This window comes from Hypanus sabinus, chromosome 14, assembly GCF_030144855.1.
Source record: "Hypanus sabinus isolate sHypSab1 chromosome 14, sHypSab1.hap1, whole genome shotgun sequence".
NCBI lineage: Eukaryota > Metazoa > Chordata > Chondrichthyes > Myliobatiformes > Dasyatidae > Hypanus > Hypanus sabinus.
This window is the reverse complement of record NC_082719.1, coordinates 33265181-33278848: the sequence shown is the minus strand read 5'-3', so window position 1 is coordinate 33278848 and position 13668 is coordinate 33265181. Positions and strand designations below refer to the sequence as shown.

At 39.8% G+C, this 13668-nt stretch overlaps 1 protein-coding gene and 1 long non-coding RNA gene across 2 annotated transcripts in view; one reads left to right on the top strand and one right to left on the bottom strand.

The window, feature by feature from the left end:
- Nucleotides 1-13668, bottom strand: part of LOC132404649 (uncharacterized) — a 49084-nt gene that overhangs the window by 22545 nt on the left and 12871 nt on the right. The gene's annotated exons all lie outside the window — the stretch shown is intronic.
- ppargc1a (peroxisome proliferator-activated receptor gamma, coactivator 1 alpha) overlaps nt 7304-13668 on the top strand; it is a 589189-nt gene continuing 582824 nt past the window's right edge. Inside the window, exon 1 of the mRNA XM_059988958.1 lies at nt 7304-7817. Coding sequence (XP_059844941.1) covers nt 7734-7817 — 84 coding nt within the window. The 5' untranslated portion in view covers nt 7304-7733. The remainder of the gene's footprint in view (nt 7818-13668) is intronic.

Genomic DNA, 13668 nt, shown 5'->3' with positions numbered 1-13668 from the left:
TGCAAGACGAACGAGCACTGCTAGAAATCTTGTTAAGTGACCTGATGATGGCAGGCAAGATTAGAAAACTATCACTACTTCATTTCACTTGGGCATCTGGGAACTCCTTCAAAGTATATCCATAAACGGAATACAAAATGCTTATGCATTTCAATTCCATGCTTCTCTATCATTTGCCAGCAATGCACATTTGGAACTCCAGTCATAATTGTCTTCCTGCAAAGCCAACAGTTCACAGTAAAAGTTCCTCTTTAATTCTGGTTTTTTTTTCAGTTAAAGAAACTGTTGCTAGTTGGATATTGTTTTACAAAACATGGGCTCATAACTTTGGAGGAAGTGGGTGAATGATAGAGTGATAAATGTGTCAAACACATATAAGACTGAGGCATGAAGTTATTAGGAGGCACTTTGAGCAATAGTGAAGTGGGACTGGTTTAACTGAATATATGCAAAAGCATTGTTTGCATGCACTGTAGAACTTTAGAAACAACAGCTACCAATTGTATCCCCAAATATTTTAACTTTGCCAATCTCCTGGTCCAAATAATTCCTTCTGTAAATCATCTACAGCTAAGGGAGAAGGAGGAGTTCGATGGAAAGGATGATAACAACGAACATGATCCCTTTAATTATATCCTTTGCTAATCAATTTCTCATGTTACTTCTCTTTTATACTCATCAACGCAGACATTCACACATGGGGATTGATTAGGGAGATGATTTTCGTTGTGAAAGTATTATAAGGGTAAGTGTTGGGCATTTACTATGAAAATAATGCTGAGTCTCGGAACTGTCGCCATTGTTTGAGTGTAAAATGTATAATTATATGCAAAGTAGAAATTAATGCCCAAGGTGATACCTGGTTGCTAAATGAACTCTGTTTTGTCATTTCCTGATTTGTCAGTGGAATGCAATGAATGGTATTTATGATTCTGTTCCTGAATAGCAGAAATGCAGTTCCCACAGAAGGTCAAGGCTTCTGCATTTTACTCGAGCAACTTTCTTAAGTTGTGTGAATTGTATCAATTAATTGTAATAATGAAAGTCACATTCCTTTGATATTTTTCAGCAGATTAAAAATAGATTATAAAAACTCATTAATTTTTTTGTTTATTTTCTATTTTTCAGTCTTTCCATCTTTATTTTGCTTTCTGTATTTGGGTTGATATTGAGTTCAAAATCCTAACCTGCTCTTCCTAATTCTGATTGCTGTTTAAACCTCAATTTTTCAGACTGGTTAAACAGAAACATAATTGTCAGGTGACACACTCTCTTTCTATCTAGGTTTGAGCCTGAACTCCGATACTGTCGAGTTTGTACATTCTCCCTGAATGGATTTATTTTCTCCCACATCCCAAGGATGTGCAGTTTGGTAGGTTATGTGGCAGATGCACCTTATTTCTAACGTGTAAGTGCATGATACAATCTGGAAGGTATGTGGTGATAGTGCAGTATTGATGGGAATGGAGTGGTGGAGAGAATAAAATATGATTATTGCAGAATTAATGTAAATGGATGCTTGATGCTCAATGGTTGGTATGGAGTCAGATTTATTATATGACAATTACTCAAAAAGCAAAAAAATAGCATTTGCTGGAAATTTGAAATTAAACATGGAATACTGAAAAATGTTTCAGTATTTTAAACATTGTTATTGAATATTGTCTGGAAATGAAATAAAAATACACACTACCAAATATTAAACTTTTCTGGAAGAGGAACAGAGTGTTGCATGTTCCAGCTCCTGACTCACATCATTGTAAGTCAATACATTCCTGGCTTAGCAATTCTCTTTGCAATCTGGGCTAATATTTATTCTTCAACCACAATCATTACATGAATGCTGTTAATGGGACATTAACGTGTTCAGATAGCTACATTTCCTTCATCAGAGTGGTGCTTACATTTCTATTGACCTTATTTATAAAATTCTTTGGGATCTTAGAAGCTCATGAAAATCTATTTAACTGCAAGTCTTTATTTCTTCCCAGGGCAGATGTGTTGCACTGAGCACTAATTTTTAGAGGATACTTGCACATAATTCCAGAAGAATCAAAGAAATCCAACAAGTATTTTTAGTTATTTTCTGCCTAACAACCAAGCATTGTTCAATGGGGACACAAGAGACTGCAGATGCTGGAATCTTGAGCAACACACAAGTCAAATGAGAAACTCAATGGGTGAAGCAGCATCTTTGGAATAAAATGAACAATTATTGTTTTGGATTGAGACTGAAGGAACTCAGTCAAGGGGTCTTGACCCAAATTGTTAACTGTCCAATGCTTATAGATGCTTTGTGTTTTGCTCCAGCATCATTCAAGACTATTTTACTTATTAGTTTTAATGAGGGTCAGACCCACAAATTATGAATTCACAGATATGTACGCTCCATAAAGTGCAAGAAAATTCATCCTATTTACTTGCTATCTGACCAATTGTCAGCAATGTAATGGAAGATTGTTGTTGTTATTAGTCAATCAGATCACTCGCTAGATAACCCTGAAGAATTCCCTCAGTAAAGTTCTTTGCCAAACCTGCAGCTGTTTCTTCATCATCATAAGGGCAGAGCTGGCAGTTCAATTCCATTCACAAAGAAATGTGTGCTGCAAAACTTGGCCAATCCTTAGACATGCAGTAGGCTGATGTATGGTGTGAATCTTACTTTGCTACTTAAATGCAAAGCAACAACTATCTCCAAAAACAGAGGACCTAATTCTTTTCAAGGGCAAGTGTGCAACACTGAACACCATAATGAAAAAACATTCACATCAGATTGCATAAGGACTCAAGCAGGTTTACTTGTCCCCATTTTTTTTTCTGAACAAAATACAGGACCTTTCAATGTAATTTTACCCATAATTAGATCAACTGAGTTTAACTTCACAAATCATGAACCTACAGTAAATGTACTGTTCCCAAAACACTGGATGAATTCATCACTACCAACTTCCTGTGTGTGTGTAAGGTGAGAAAGGGATGGGGAGGCAATATCCATTGACGAGAAAATCAAATGGGGATTGTAAATATGGTGGCTGCAAGAATGGGTGAGGAGGCTGTGTATACTGCTGAAAGAGAGTTAGCTCCTGGTACCCATCTATAATAATGCAGAAGCTGGCTGTGACAGAATGCTCTTGTTTGAATGTGTGTGGCTCCAACATTCCTCAGGAAGCTTGATATCATATAGTACAAAGCTAGCCTTTTGGCTTGCACCCTATCCACCAACAGTGCAGTCTTACCTGCTATGTATAGAATTGACAAAGTGTATAGCAGATACTGGAACCTAGAGCAACACACAAGTCAATGGACAAATTCAGTAGGCCAGGCAGCATCTATGAATGGAAATGGACAGTTATCATTTTGGCTATTGCATCAGCAGTTCAGAAACTTCTGGTCTCACATTAAGAACAAGGGCAGAGGATGATGGGATCCACAACATTAACATGAAATTTCAACTATCCCTTTGGTGTCACTGGGTCAACCAAAACTGTGGGAGTACCTTCATTAAAAATCTGTAGTTTTTAAGAAGGTAGCTTGCTATCATATTTTCAAATTATTGCTGGGCAATAAATGCTGGTTTTGTCAATATTATGAGTCCCACAAAATATGAATAAAAGTAACAGCTGTATTCTCAGGTGCGTATGATACATTTTTGTTGCTTCAAATTACAGCTTATAACTGCAGATAAAGAGCGTATCTTTAAAGTTTCATTTGGCTTTTCATGAAAGGAATGCACATTCAGGGTTCCTGAATCATTTATAAGAACATGACATGCTGGAAATACTCAGCAGGTCAGGTAGTAACCGTAGAGGGATAAACGGGCTCACTGGTTTATGTCATGGACCCTTCATCAATTTTCCACCAACTATAATTTATTTTTAAGCCCCTGAACTGTCTTTGAGGCTTGTCTGTACACAGCCTCTTGCTAGTCAGTTATTTAGGGTTGAGGATAACATTCTGTGAATTCTTTGGTGATTGATAGGGCCAATGAGAGACTGCAGACTCTGCCATGGTTTGAGCAGGAGGCATTTGGCATGGGAATGGGGGCATGGTGGGTTTCTTCTGCAGTTGTTGATGGGCTTTCACATGCTTCTGATAAAGCTATTCCAAGTTCTCAATTGAATCCTGTTTTTTTCTTCTCTATTCAGAGTGTTTGTGGCAGAGGAGTCCATAAGGACTTTTCATTTTTTTTATGAGCAAGTTTGGGATTATTCTTGACCCTGTTCTCCCAGAATAGAGATTGGAATATAGTGCCCTTTTCAGGAATCTCATGTTAGGAATATGAATGCTGTGGTCCTATGGAAGCCAACTGGTTATAAGTAGGGCATTGATATAAAGCATATAGCATGGGAGAAGAGGCTGAGGTTGGTTTGTCTATTTTGCCAGTGGATTTGAAGGACTTTCCAGAGATAGGTTTGGTATCATCTCTCCAGAGCTTAAGGTTCCTGCTGTTGGTAGATCAGGTCAAAAGCCTCAGCTAGATATAATTCTTGAATCAGATTTGAGGTTTTAATCTTCAACTTCACTTCTTAGTCAAAGCTGAACTACCATAGAGGGAGTGATGAATTTCTTCATTGAGGAGGCCTAACTTCGCTGAAATATGGTTCCCCAGATAAACACAATCCTGTACCCTCCATGGTCGAGGATTAGTTGGACCAACTCTGAAATTCCCTATTGAATGTTCAGTTGCTATTAAGAAATCTAAATTAGTTTTGACAATGCTAGGCACAAATATGTCGAAACTAAGTGCGCTGTCGCGTATAGCACCAAACTATATCTTGGAAACGAGATTAATCAATCCTCTAAAAAAGAACCAGAAATGTCTTACGCTACTGCATCGGTTGGATCTATCTTTTATTTGAAAATCACATTATCGAGGCTTGCTGGTCGAGCAATTTGGAAAGTACGGCCAAAGGCAGTCAACAGCTCTCAAATCAAACCGCTTTCGAGTCTGAATTTCAAGAATATCACTCATTAGATAATCCGATAATTTCTGGGATCGAAAGCAACACGGATTTTGAACAGCACGAGTCTGCGTGTCTTTGACGTGGTTTGTGCCCGTGCAAATGCATTCATGAATCCTAGAGAATTGCGGTGTATGATGGTGTAGCTTTCAATAATTCTAACTTGCAGTGTTATCATCGATGCAGTACGACGCGGGGAAAGCGGCATCAATCACATGGCAACGAGTTCCCACAGCGTATCTAATTAACATCAAAAGAAAATGCCAAGTAGACAAGCAGTGCTAGTCCGGACGCAACCTGACACTCACATGCACACAGGCACTTTTAAACACGACCGATTTCTCAAATGGCATACATGTGATCAAAGTGTCTGAATATTCCATTATGCGGAAATGAATTTATAAACGGAGTGATTTTCCATTCATAGCTTCCCACAGCTTTACAAAACCTGAATACTGTATTGAAGCCAAGTAGACTACGTACAAAAGTTGCTACTACAAAATCCAAGCACCAGTAAAATTGCCGTGTAGTAAACTTCTAGCACAAGTTATTGTAAATATATGTTTTACCAACATTGTGTTTATGTTGTCGACCCTGCCTATATTATAATACTTATGAAAAGGTTGCTTTATTCGTGTATAGTTTAAAAACAATCACACTGGACTTTGCAGGAAAGCAGTATTGGCTGCGGCTAACTTCACAAATCAGTAAAAGCGACGTTGCCTTTTCCCACGATAGGCTCGCTGTGTTATATTTGGTCGAGACCACCCCACAGAATTCTGTGCACGGCGTGTTTATTCATTGCCCGGTTAGTGATCGCGAACCTAAACTTTGCTTCCTGTTAAGCAGGCGAGGTTCATCTAGTTTTTACACTGCTGATTCTTCTCGAAAGCTGGGCTCCGGGACTACAGCGTCACAAGCACTCGGTATTAAAGGGAAATCGCGTCGGTTTCACCAGATCCTCCGATGGCTTTCCCGTTGTTTAAACCTTTTTGAGTGAGACCACGGCTGAATGTTTGGGTGTATTAATAGGCTGTACTATAGTGTTGTGGAGTACAGGTTGATAGCAACGGAACTCTCCAAGGTTTCAGACGTTTCCATTACGTATTCGCCACCTGCATTGACAGTCAGCTCATCATCCTCACATGACCTGGAAACACGCTTTTTATATCAACCTGTGCAGTCAGGAGGAATTATTGTGGAGGATGTTAAATAACAGCTAGACGTTAAAAAACAAACTTGCAGACAGAACCTTTAACGCCGGCCTGATTTCCTATAAGGTGGTCGACTGAGAATAGAGGAACATGGAGTTTCAGCATTTTATAAACTCACCACTAGTCTGAGCGAAAGTGGTGGCCGGAATAACTATCTTTCATGCGAACTGGAAAAGGGAAGTAGGATTGTGGCATTCCTTGGACTAAAACCGTGTGGCAGATATCGCGCTGTTGTCTAACTAGCCCCGGTAACGAGGCAATGATCTAGCGCCTGGTCTCGGCTTAAAGTGGCTAATCAGGCGAAGAGAACTATATTTTACATAAATGACGAGCTGGTGATCTAAGTTTAAAGCGTGCAGTTTGCCTATCGGAAGTTAAACGTGAATTCGGGATTGCAAATATTGTTGGTGGCAGTTGGACTCACGCTAACGGCACTGATGTTCTTCGTCTGGAAAACTTACTGTAACCGGCTGGTGATAAAGTGCCGATTTTAGTGCGGGCCCGGTAAGTTCTAAATAAACGGCTCCGTCTTCACTACGGACTGCCTCTGTTTGGACTCGTGCGAAGACTGTGAAAACAGTTCCGCAGGGAATTAAGTGAACATCTTTGATACACTGTATAAACATGACCCCTGGCGGGAATTGATTCATTTAATATTACACCAGTCTTGTGGATCTGATCGTTGGATGTGCGGACGGTGGGCACGTTCTCCTGGGACTAATAGAGAAAGTTAAAAGGAGAAGTGAGATCTCAGGTGCTGACCTCACTGAACAGGGGTGTCACAACACCACGTACGCTCATTGCACCGTCTGGATTCGTGACCAACGCGAAGACGACACACTGTCAAGGGGAATAAATCAAAGGAAGAGATCCGTACCATTTCACTCTCAACGCCCCACGCCTTCCCATTCAGGGATCTCCAGTATTTGTGACAGGAATAGGTGCCCAATTGAAACAAAGTCTACCTGTAATTCCCAGCCCCCTCTGCTGGCCTTGCCAGGAAGCCGGGACCGTGCACGTGACACTTTTGCCTTATTTCCCAGGAGGAGAAATTACGAGAGAGGGAGGAAAAGTCTCATCGTGGTAATTTTCCCGTATTAACTGTGGCACGATTTTAAACCTCTAATCATCTACCTCTGAGTCTGACTTGACAACATTTGAACCACCCCCCCCCCCTCCCCTCCTCCTCCCGGAGCAGTCTGTCTCTCCGGACTTGTGTCACGCTAGCTGGAGAAAGAAAGCGCGTTCCCGGCCGCCTGCGCGCGACTGCAGGTTGCACGAGCCCGGAGGGGGCTTCGCTCAGCGAAGCCAATCAGCGGCCGAGCTTGGTGCTTGCGGTGCACCGCGCGCCACTGATAGCAGGGGGCGTGCAACAGGTGGCCCGAGAGGCTTCAGCTTGGCGCGGTTCGGCTGCGTGGGTCCAGGCGCGCGGCTGGGCTCCGGACCGGGAGCAGGCGCTCGCTCACGTGACTGCGGCTCGGACAGCGACTGTGGGCGCTCGCTCCCGCGCTCAGCCCCGCACCCGCCTCCCTCCTCCCCATCCCATCGCCCACTGAGGATGGCGGGCTGTGGACTAAACGAAGACCTCTTCTTCTCCTCCTTTCTCTTCAGCTACATCAAGGAGAGCCCGTTCACTCAGCAGGTAAGTGGAAATAAAATGGGAGATTGGAGTGCTCGGTGGGCTCGTAGCATCCACTTAATATGCCGCTGCTGCCTGTTGGGTTAATTCTTTTTCACAGAGACCGAAAAGGGTAATTGCCACATTGCGAAAAGGGTGAGTGCAAACCGAGTTCACGGGTATCCTGTGAAAGGAAATGAACTTGTCAGTGCAAATGTTCATCTTGTGTACATTACCACACATATTTCCCCCAACAATTGCTGGAAGCGTGTCCGAAGCGGAATGCCATTTATGTAAATAATGCATGGACAGTAATACAGTAACTACGTAACCGAGAACTGTGAAAAGTGCATCGCGGAGGCTGGCAGGTGACAATTCTATTTGCGATAAGCGGGTTAGCATCAGTTTGGAGTGATTTTGTGTTCAAAAACCTGGAAAGAAGGAAAGGCTTTTGTAGAAGTGGCTAGGTTAGCAACTCAATGTGAATCGGTTCAGACTCCTCGTGTGGCAAAAGTGCTGCTGATCTAATGGAAAAGGAAAGGCAGTCGAGAGTCACCGTCTCCAGGACACTCGAGACCAAACTTCCCGTTGCCAGTGTAATGTTACTGATTAGCCCCCGATCAAGAAACAGGGCAGGTTAATAATATATTAATACATTAAACATAAAGGATAGAGGCGCTAACGTTTGCGGGGTAAATTACTGTCTTAACTTGGACAGATATTCGGTGCTAACTCAATTACCATATATTTCAAACAACGTGCATCTTCTCAACGTGATCGAGGAATTATACCCCAAAAAGGTTAATAAATCATATTTGGTCTGCCTTGCTGCCTGTGCGTTAAAATATCATGACTCTAGTAAAATATTCATTATTTGGTGCTTTAACCAAAGGTTGAAATAATAATGCAAAGTTCTCAGGCAGCTACGTTACTTAGTGTGGTGCTTCCGAGTGGAGAGTCGGGGTTTGAAGCGTCTGATCATTTCACACTCGGGTAAACCACTGCCTGATGTAACCAGAAAGCGTTGTCCCTGTGGACGGCTATTGTTCTAATTACGTACCGCTAAGGGATCTAATGTACAGATAAGCCTGGGGAATTTCCAAGCTAGGATCCGAGCGTTGGCGCTAAAAGGTGGTGGTTTATTAGGAATATGGGGGTGGGGAATTGAAAGGGATAGTGGTTAATTTAGGTTAAAATTTAGGACATTGCTGGCGTTCATTAGCGACGGAAGTCGAACAAAACACTTTTACTCTGAACCGCTTTCTATATTCGAAGTACCGAAGTATTTTGTTGCACACGCAACGTTTATCCGAAACGTTCGGATGTTATTAATTTTGGTTCTCCTCAGTAGCTGGTAGCGCTGTAATTAAGAGATTGACTTCTCTCACACAATCAATCGAGCGGTAACTTTGATAAACTCAGCCACCAAGGCTAACACTTTTGCCTTGAAGGGCTTAGTCATCTAATCATTTTCACGCTTCATGATAGCGACCAAACGTTGTTTCAGTTGAGTTGAAATCAAATTGTTTAAATATTTGATTGGCGTACACAGCGTTTGTGGGAGAGAACGCGGCGTGTAGGAACGTGAAATGTCAAGTGTTATTGAAAGGACTTCGATGCGGAAAATTTGAAGATGATATTCTGGCGTAATTCACGGAAGGTGACAGGGTGTAAATTTGGGCTAAGGATTACCAGCTCAGGTTCAGCGAAGGCTGAGGAGTTTGAAATTTCTCTTATTGTAAAACATGAGACGGAGAATTGACATTGGCGACACTGCGGAAGGCCACACTCTGAATGAAGGCTGATTCTTACAGCTTCAACATCATTAGTAGTAAGCAACGTCGAATATTTGTTTTTTTTAAAGCATGGATTGTCCCGACGTTGTAACACAGGACTGGTGATCACATTAGACAATTATTGCACAATAATATAGACTCTGCTTTACTGTCGCACCAGGTTAGAAGAACAAATAAATTTCAACCAAAAATCAGTTTCTAGAAAATGAAGCATCTCAAGAATATGTCCAGACTTCACTGACTTTTTAATCAAGCAGATTATTCGCAGGTCCTCCCTGTAACAGCAACTTAAGCTCAAACAAACATATTTAAAATATTATACCGTAAGTTCGCAGGCTTTCTGAGGACGAGATTTGGCTTTTACCATGACTTTTAAGCCCTGCTTGTCTGTTCAAGACGACTAACGACTAGCCTGGTAGTGGGAGAAAAGGTAAACAGCCTGCTTAGTAGAAATGTCTTCGTGTGTTACCAGTGTTTTCCACGAAGGCTGCGCAGCTCCAGTATTATTTAGGCAGGTGCATGTGCAGCAGGTACGATGACCCATCCCTTTGTAATAACTTTATAGCAAGGTAATATCAGAGTTTACATAATTTCACTGTTAAATGGCAAGGTCGATCGTGGGATATTATTCCTTTTGACCTCATACCTCGTTTGTGACCAAGGTTCTCTGTGTCTTCAAAGTTTAGTTGTGAACTAAGTGTGTTCTTTGTTCATCAGGTTACTTTTACTTGGAGGGTTTGAATTCAGGTCCTGGGTGTAGTTGGGAGTCGAAGAGAGTTACAGCATTTTATCAGGCTGTTGGGTCCACCAAGTCTGCACTAACTATCAACCACCCACTTAGAGGATCAATTAATTCCATCCATGCCATAAGCTTTCTGTGATTGTAAAAATGACTGTATTTTGGAAGTATTTTACTGTTTATGGATCTCCTTCAGGCTGTTAATATTAACAATATTAGGTTAATATTGTCATCACTTCTCTCCTGCCTATTTGATCATCAATAAGGACCATCCCTTCCCACATCTTCCCCTGATGTAGCTTGTGAATCTAATCTTGGTTCCACCTTATTGCATATTTCTGTGGACGTCCTCTGCAATTTCACTTAAAACATGTTTCAATTTCACATGCACATGGTTGAGACTGACTGATGGTCAAATATTCACGAGCGGATGGGCAAACCCTTCCTCCGGTGTTAAATGGAATTTTCTTTCTACTTCTGTAAACTTCGGGCCCTAGCTATACAATGTTTGAAACCAAGACGGATAATCCACTGCATATTATATTTGGCCATAAATTATGTTGTTGTCCTTCTATATGTGCCCTTTTAGCTACCTTTGAATTTCACCTCAATATGTTGCCATGCTTTAGCTAAAACTCCCTTTCATGCCTAAACTATCTCTAAATATTTGTTCTGATTAGTTCTGATTTGTTCTGATTAGGCTCCTAGTTGGCCTCCCGTGTTTTGTCCTCAACAAGCCTTAAGTCATCTGGTCCCTAATTTATGTTTATTCTAATCTCTCTTTCCTCTCCATGACTGGCAGTTATGGTTTCAGCTATCATTCTGGTATTGCCTTGTAGAGCCCTTCCACCTCTCTACTTTTCAATTATCTTTTCAGATGATCCTACTTCCTGCACCTGAAATGAAGCTGTAAGGTTATGGAAAGAACTATATAGATTCATGTTCTTTTTATTTTTACCAAATGATTGTTGCAGCTATAATATTTCATTTAGACCGTAACAAATAGTACATTACTTGCATTTAATGCCCATGTGAGACTTTGGTATTTTTATAGTGTTATAAAATTATTTTATAAGGGGTTGCTTCTGCAAATAAAAATTCTAATGCTGTATTTAATATTTTTGGATTTATTTTGCTACTTAAAATCATTTTGTGTCTCTTTAATTGTGTTTCTTGATATTACATTTTATGGTTAACTGAGAACTTCAAATTTATTATTGGTCAAGCATTTTTGTAAACTTTTTTTAAAGCACTGTTTTCAATGTCTGTCTGTAGTAATTGTCAACTACGAATAGCCTTTGAAACTTGAAGCAGGTGGTATTGTGAAAGCTGTGTGTGCTGCAGAGTTATTGGATGATGTTACATGACCAAGATTTCCAGAGAACATATTGAATGGAGCTCACTAAGTGAACATAAATTTGGAGTGAGAGATAATCCAAATCCTTTGTGCATTTCCTAATGTCTGGTTACAAATCAGCATTGGCACAGAATTTTTTCCTGGTTGCCAGCTTAGTTCCACAGCTGGATATAATGTTTAGCTGGACAGAGCCAAGTGAAAGCAGAAGTAAGTAGATTACAAAAGTGGATGTTAAAAGTGCAAAATCACATCACGTTACATCTACAGTACATAAAATCACTTAATACATAATGAATATTGACAGTGGCTGTTTATAATAATTTTAATAACAGTTAAGATTATAGTTTTACAATGTTCTGATGTCCAACTTAAATTTGGTGATATGTTGACATCAAAAATGCTTGGATCTGGTTCATGGATATCATACATTGATCACAGGTGCTAGATTGATGTATGGTAACTTTGCTAGTTCATAACTTTTCCATTTTTTTTGCATTCCTCTCAGAGGTGCTGATTTGTGTTGGTAAGAGAAGAATTTCAGTCTTGGGAAATGGAATATTTTACAGCTTATTGTAAATCTTATCTGTACTTTTCCCAGTGTTAAAGTATCCTTTTTGAGTTTGGTGGCAGACTGTATATGCTATTTGAAGTACAGATTTATCAAGATTTTGTATTGATTTCAATGTTTTCTTTCACTCTTTTTGTATTTTGTTCCTCTTAAAAAAAAAGAAAATCATATTTTGCTTGCATTCTCAACTTGTGTTGGTGCTTCAAACAAGTTATTCATGTTTACTTCCAAATTCTCAACCTGAACATTCAGTGAGTAGATCGTCTCTTTGTATCTCTTTCCAAAATGAGCATTCTAACACTTTTTATCAGATGGGTAGGAGTACGGATGCCCTTAATTTCCAATCTTGTAAATGAAATGCACAAAAATGTTATTTATTTTGTAAACCTATTATTTGAAGAATTCTATAAAGATGTTTCTCGATACATTTACTCTTGTGATTTATCTTATCAATTTCATTTTTCTGCCTTCTTCAATTGTAATTTGTTCTCATGACCAGCTATTTACATAAATAAAATCGCAAGAGGTGAGAATTTCATTTGTAGACCATTGTGTCTGCTTTCCAGTGCTTCCAATTTCTCAGGCTTTGGAAATAGATATGCTGACTGTTCATCTGCATTTTTCTTTGTTTTGTTTCTCTATTGCATGCCTACGCTGAATTGATTGTGTACATTTATGACTCTTACTAATTACTATTTTACAACATTGATGAGAAAGTAATGCCTGCTTTCTGTATGGGAATAATACTGCTTGTATGCACAACATGGCAGATTGTAGTTCTGGACATCACTGAAGAAGGCATTTATTTTCCTGCCCTGTGCTTTGTCCGCATTTTTCAATAGTCCCATCCACCCTGTACCGTTACTGTAGTTATGTGAATTTTCCAGCTGAAGTGTGCATACATATTTCTCTCCAAGTCTAGTTTTGAACTGGCCATTGTTATGTACTTAATATTTAAGTAATACTGTAATTACATTTTAAGCATTTAAAATAATCATTTAAATAATTCATTATGGGTTATACGTAAAAGTAAGTGAATTGCTATGTCATGATGCTACTATGAGATGAGTGCATGCCTCACTTAAAGTAAATACAAAGTCAGACTCTCAATTTGTACTTCTTTGCTTTCCTTTCCATTAATTTTGTGTTTCGGAGATACAAAACATTGGTGATGAGGTATTTTAAAAACAAATCTGAGACAACTTGTTACCTGTTGAAGCACAGTGAGACATTGGAATTAAAAAAAAAGTGCAATACATGTCCTTTGGAAGGAAAGATAATCAAGTAAAAAAAATAGGCAGAAAGGTGGGTCGTAAATAGTGAGTACTGGGTGATAATAGTCATTAAAAAAAAAAGCAGAAATTGCTGGCTACATCAGAAAGATAGACATATTCCATTTCACAACAGATAAATGG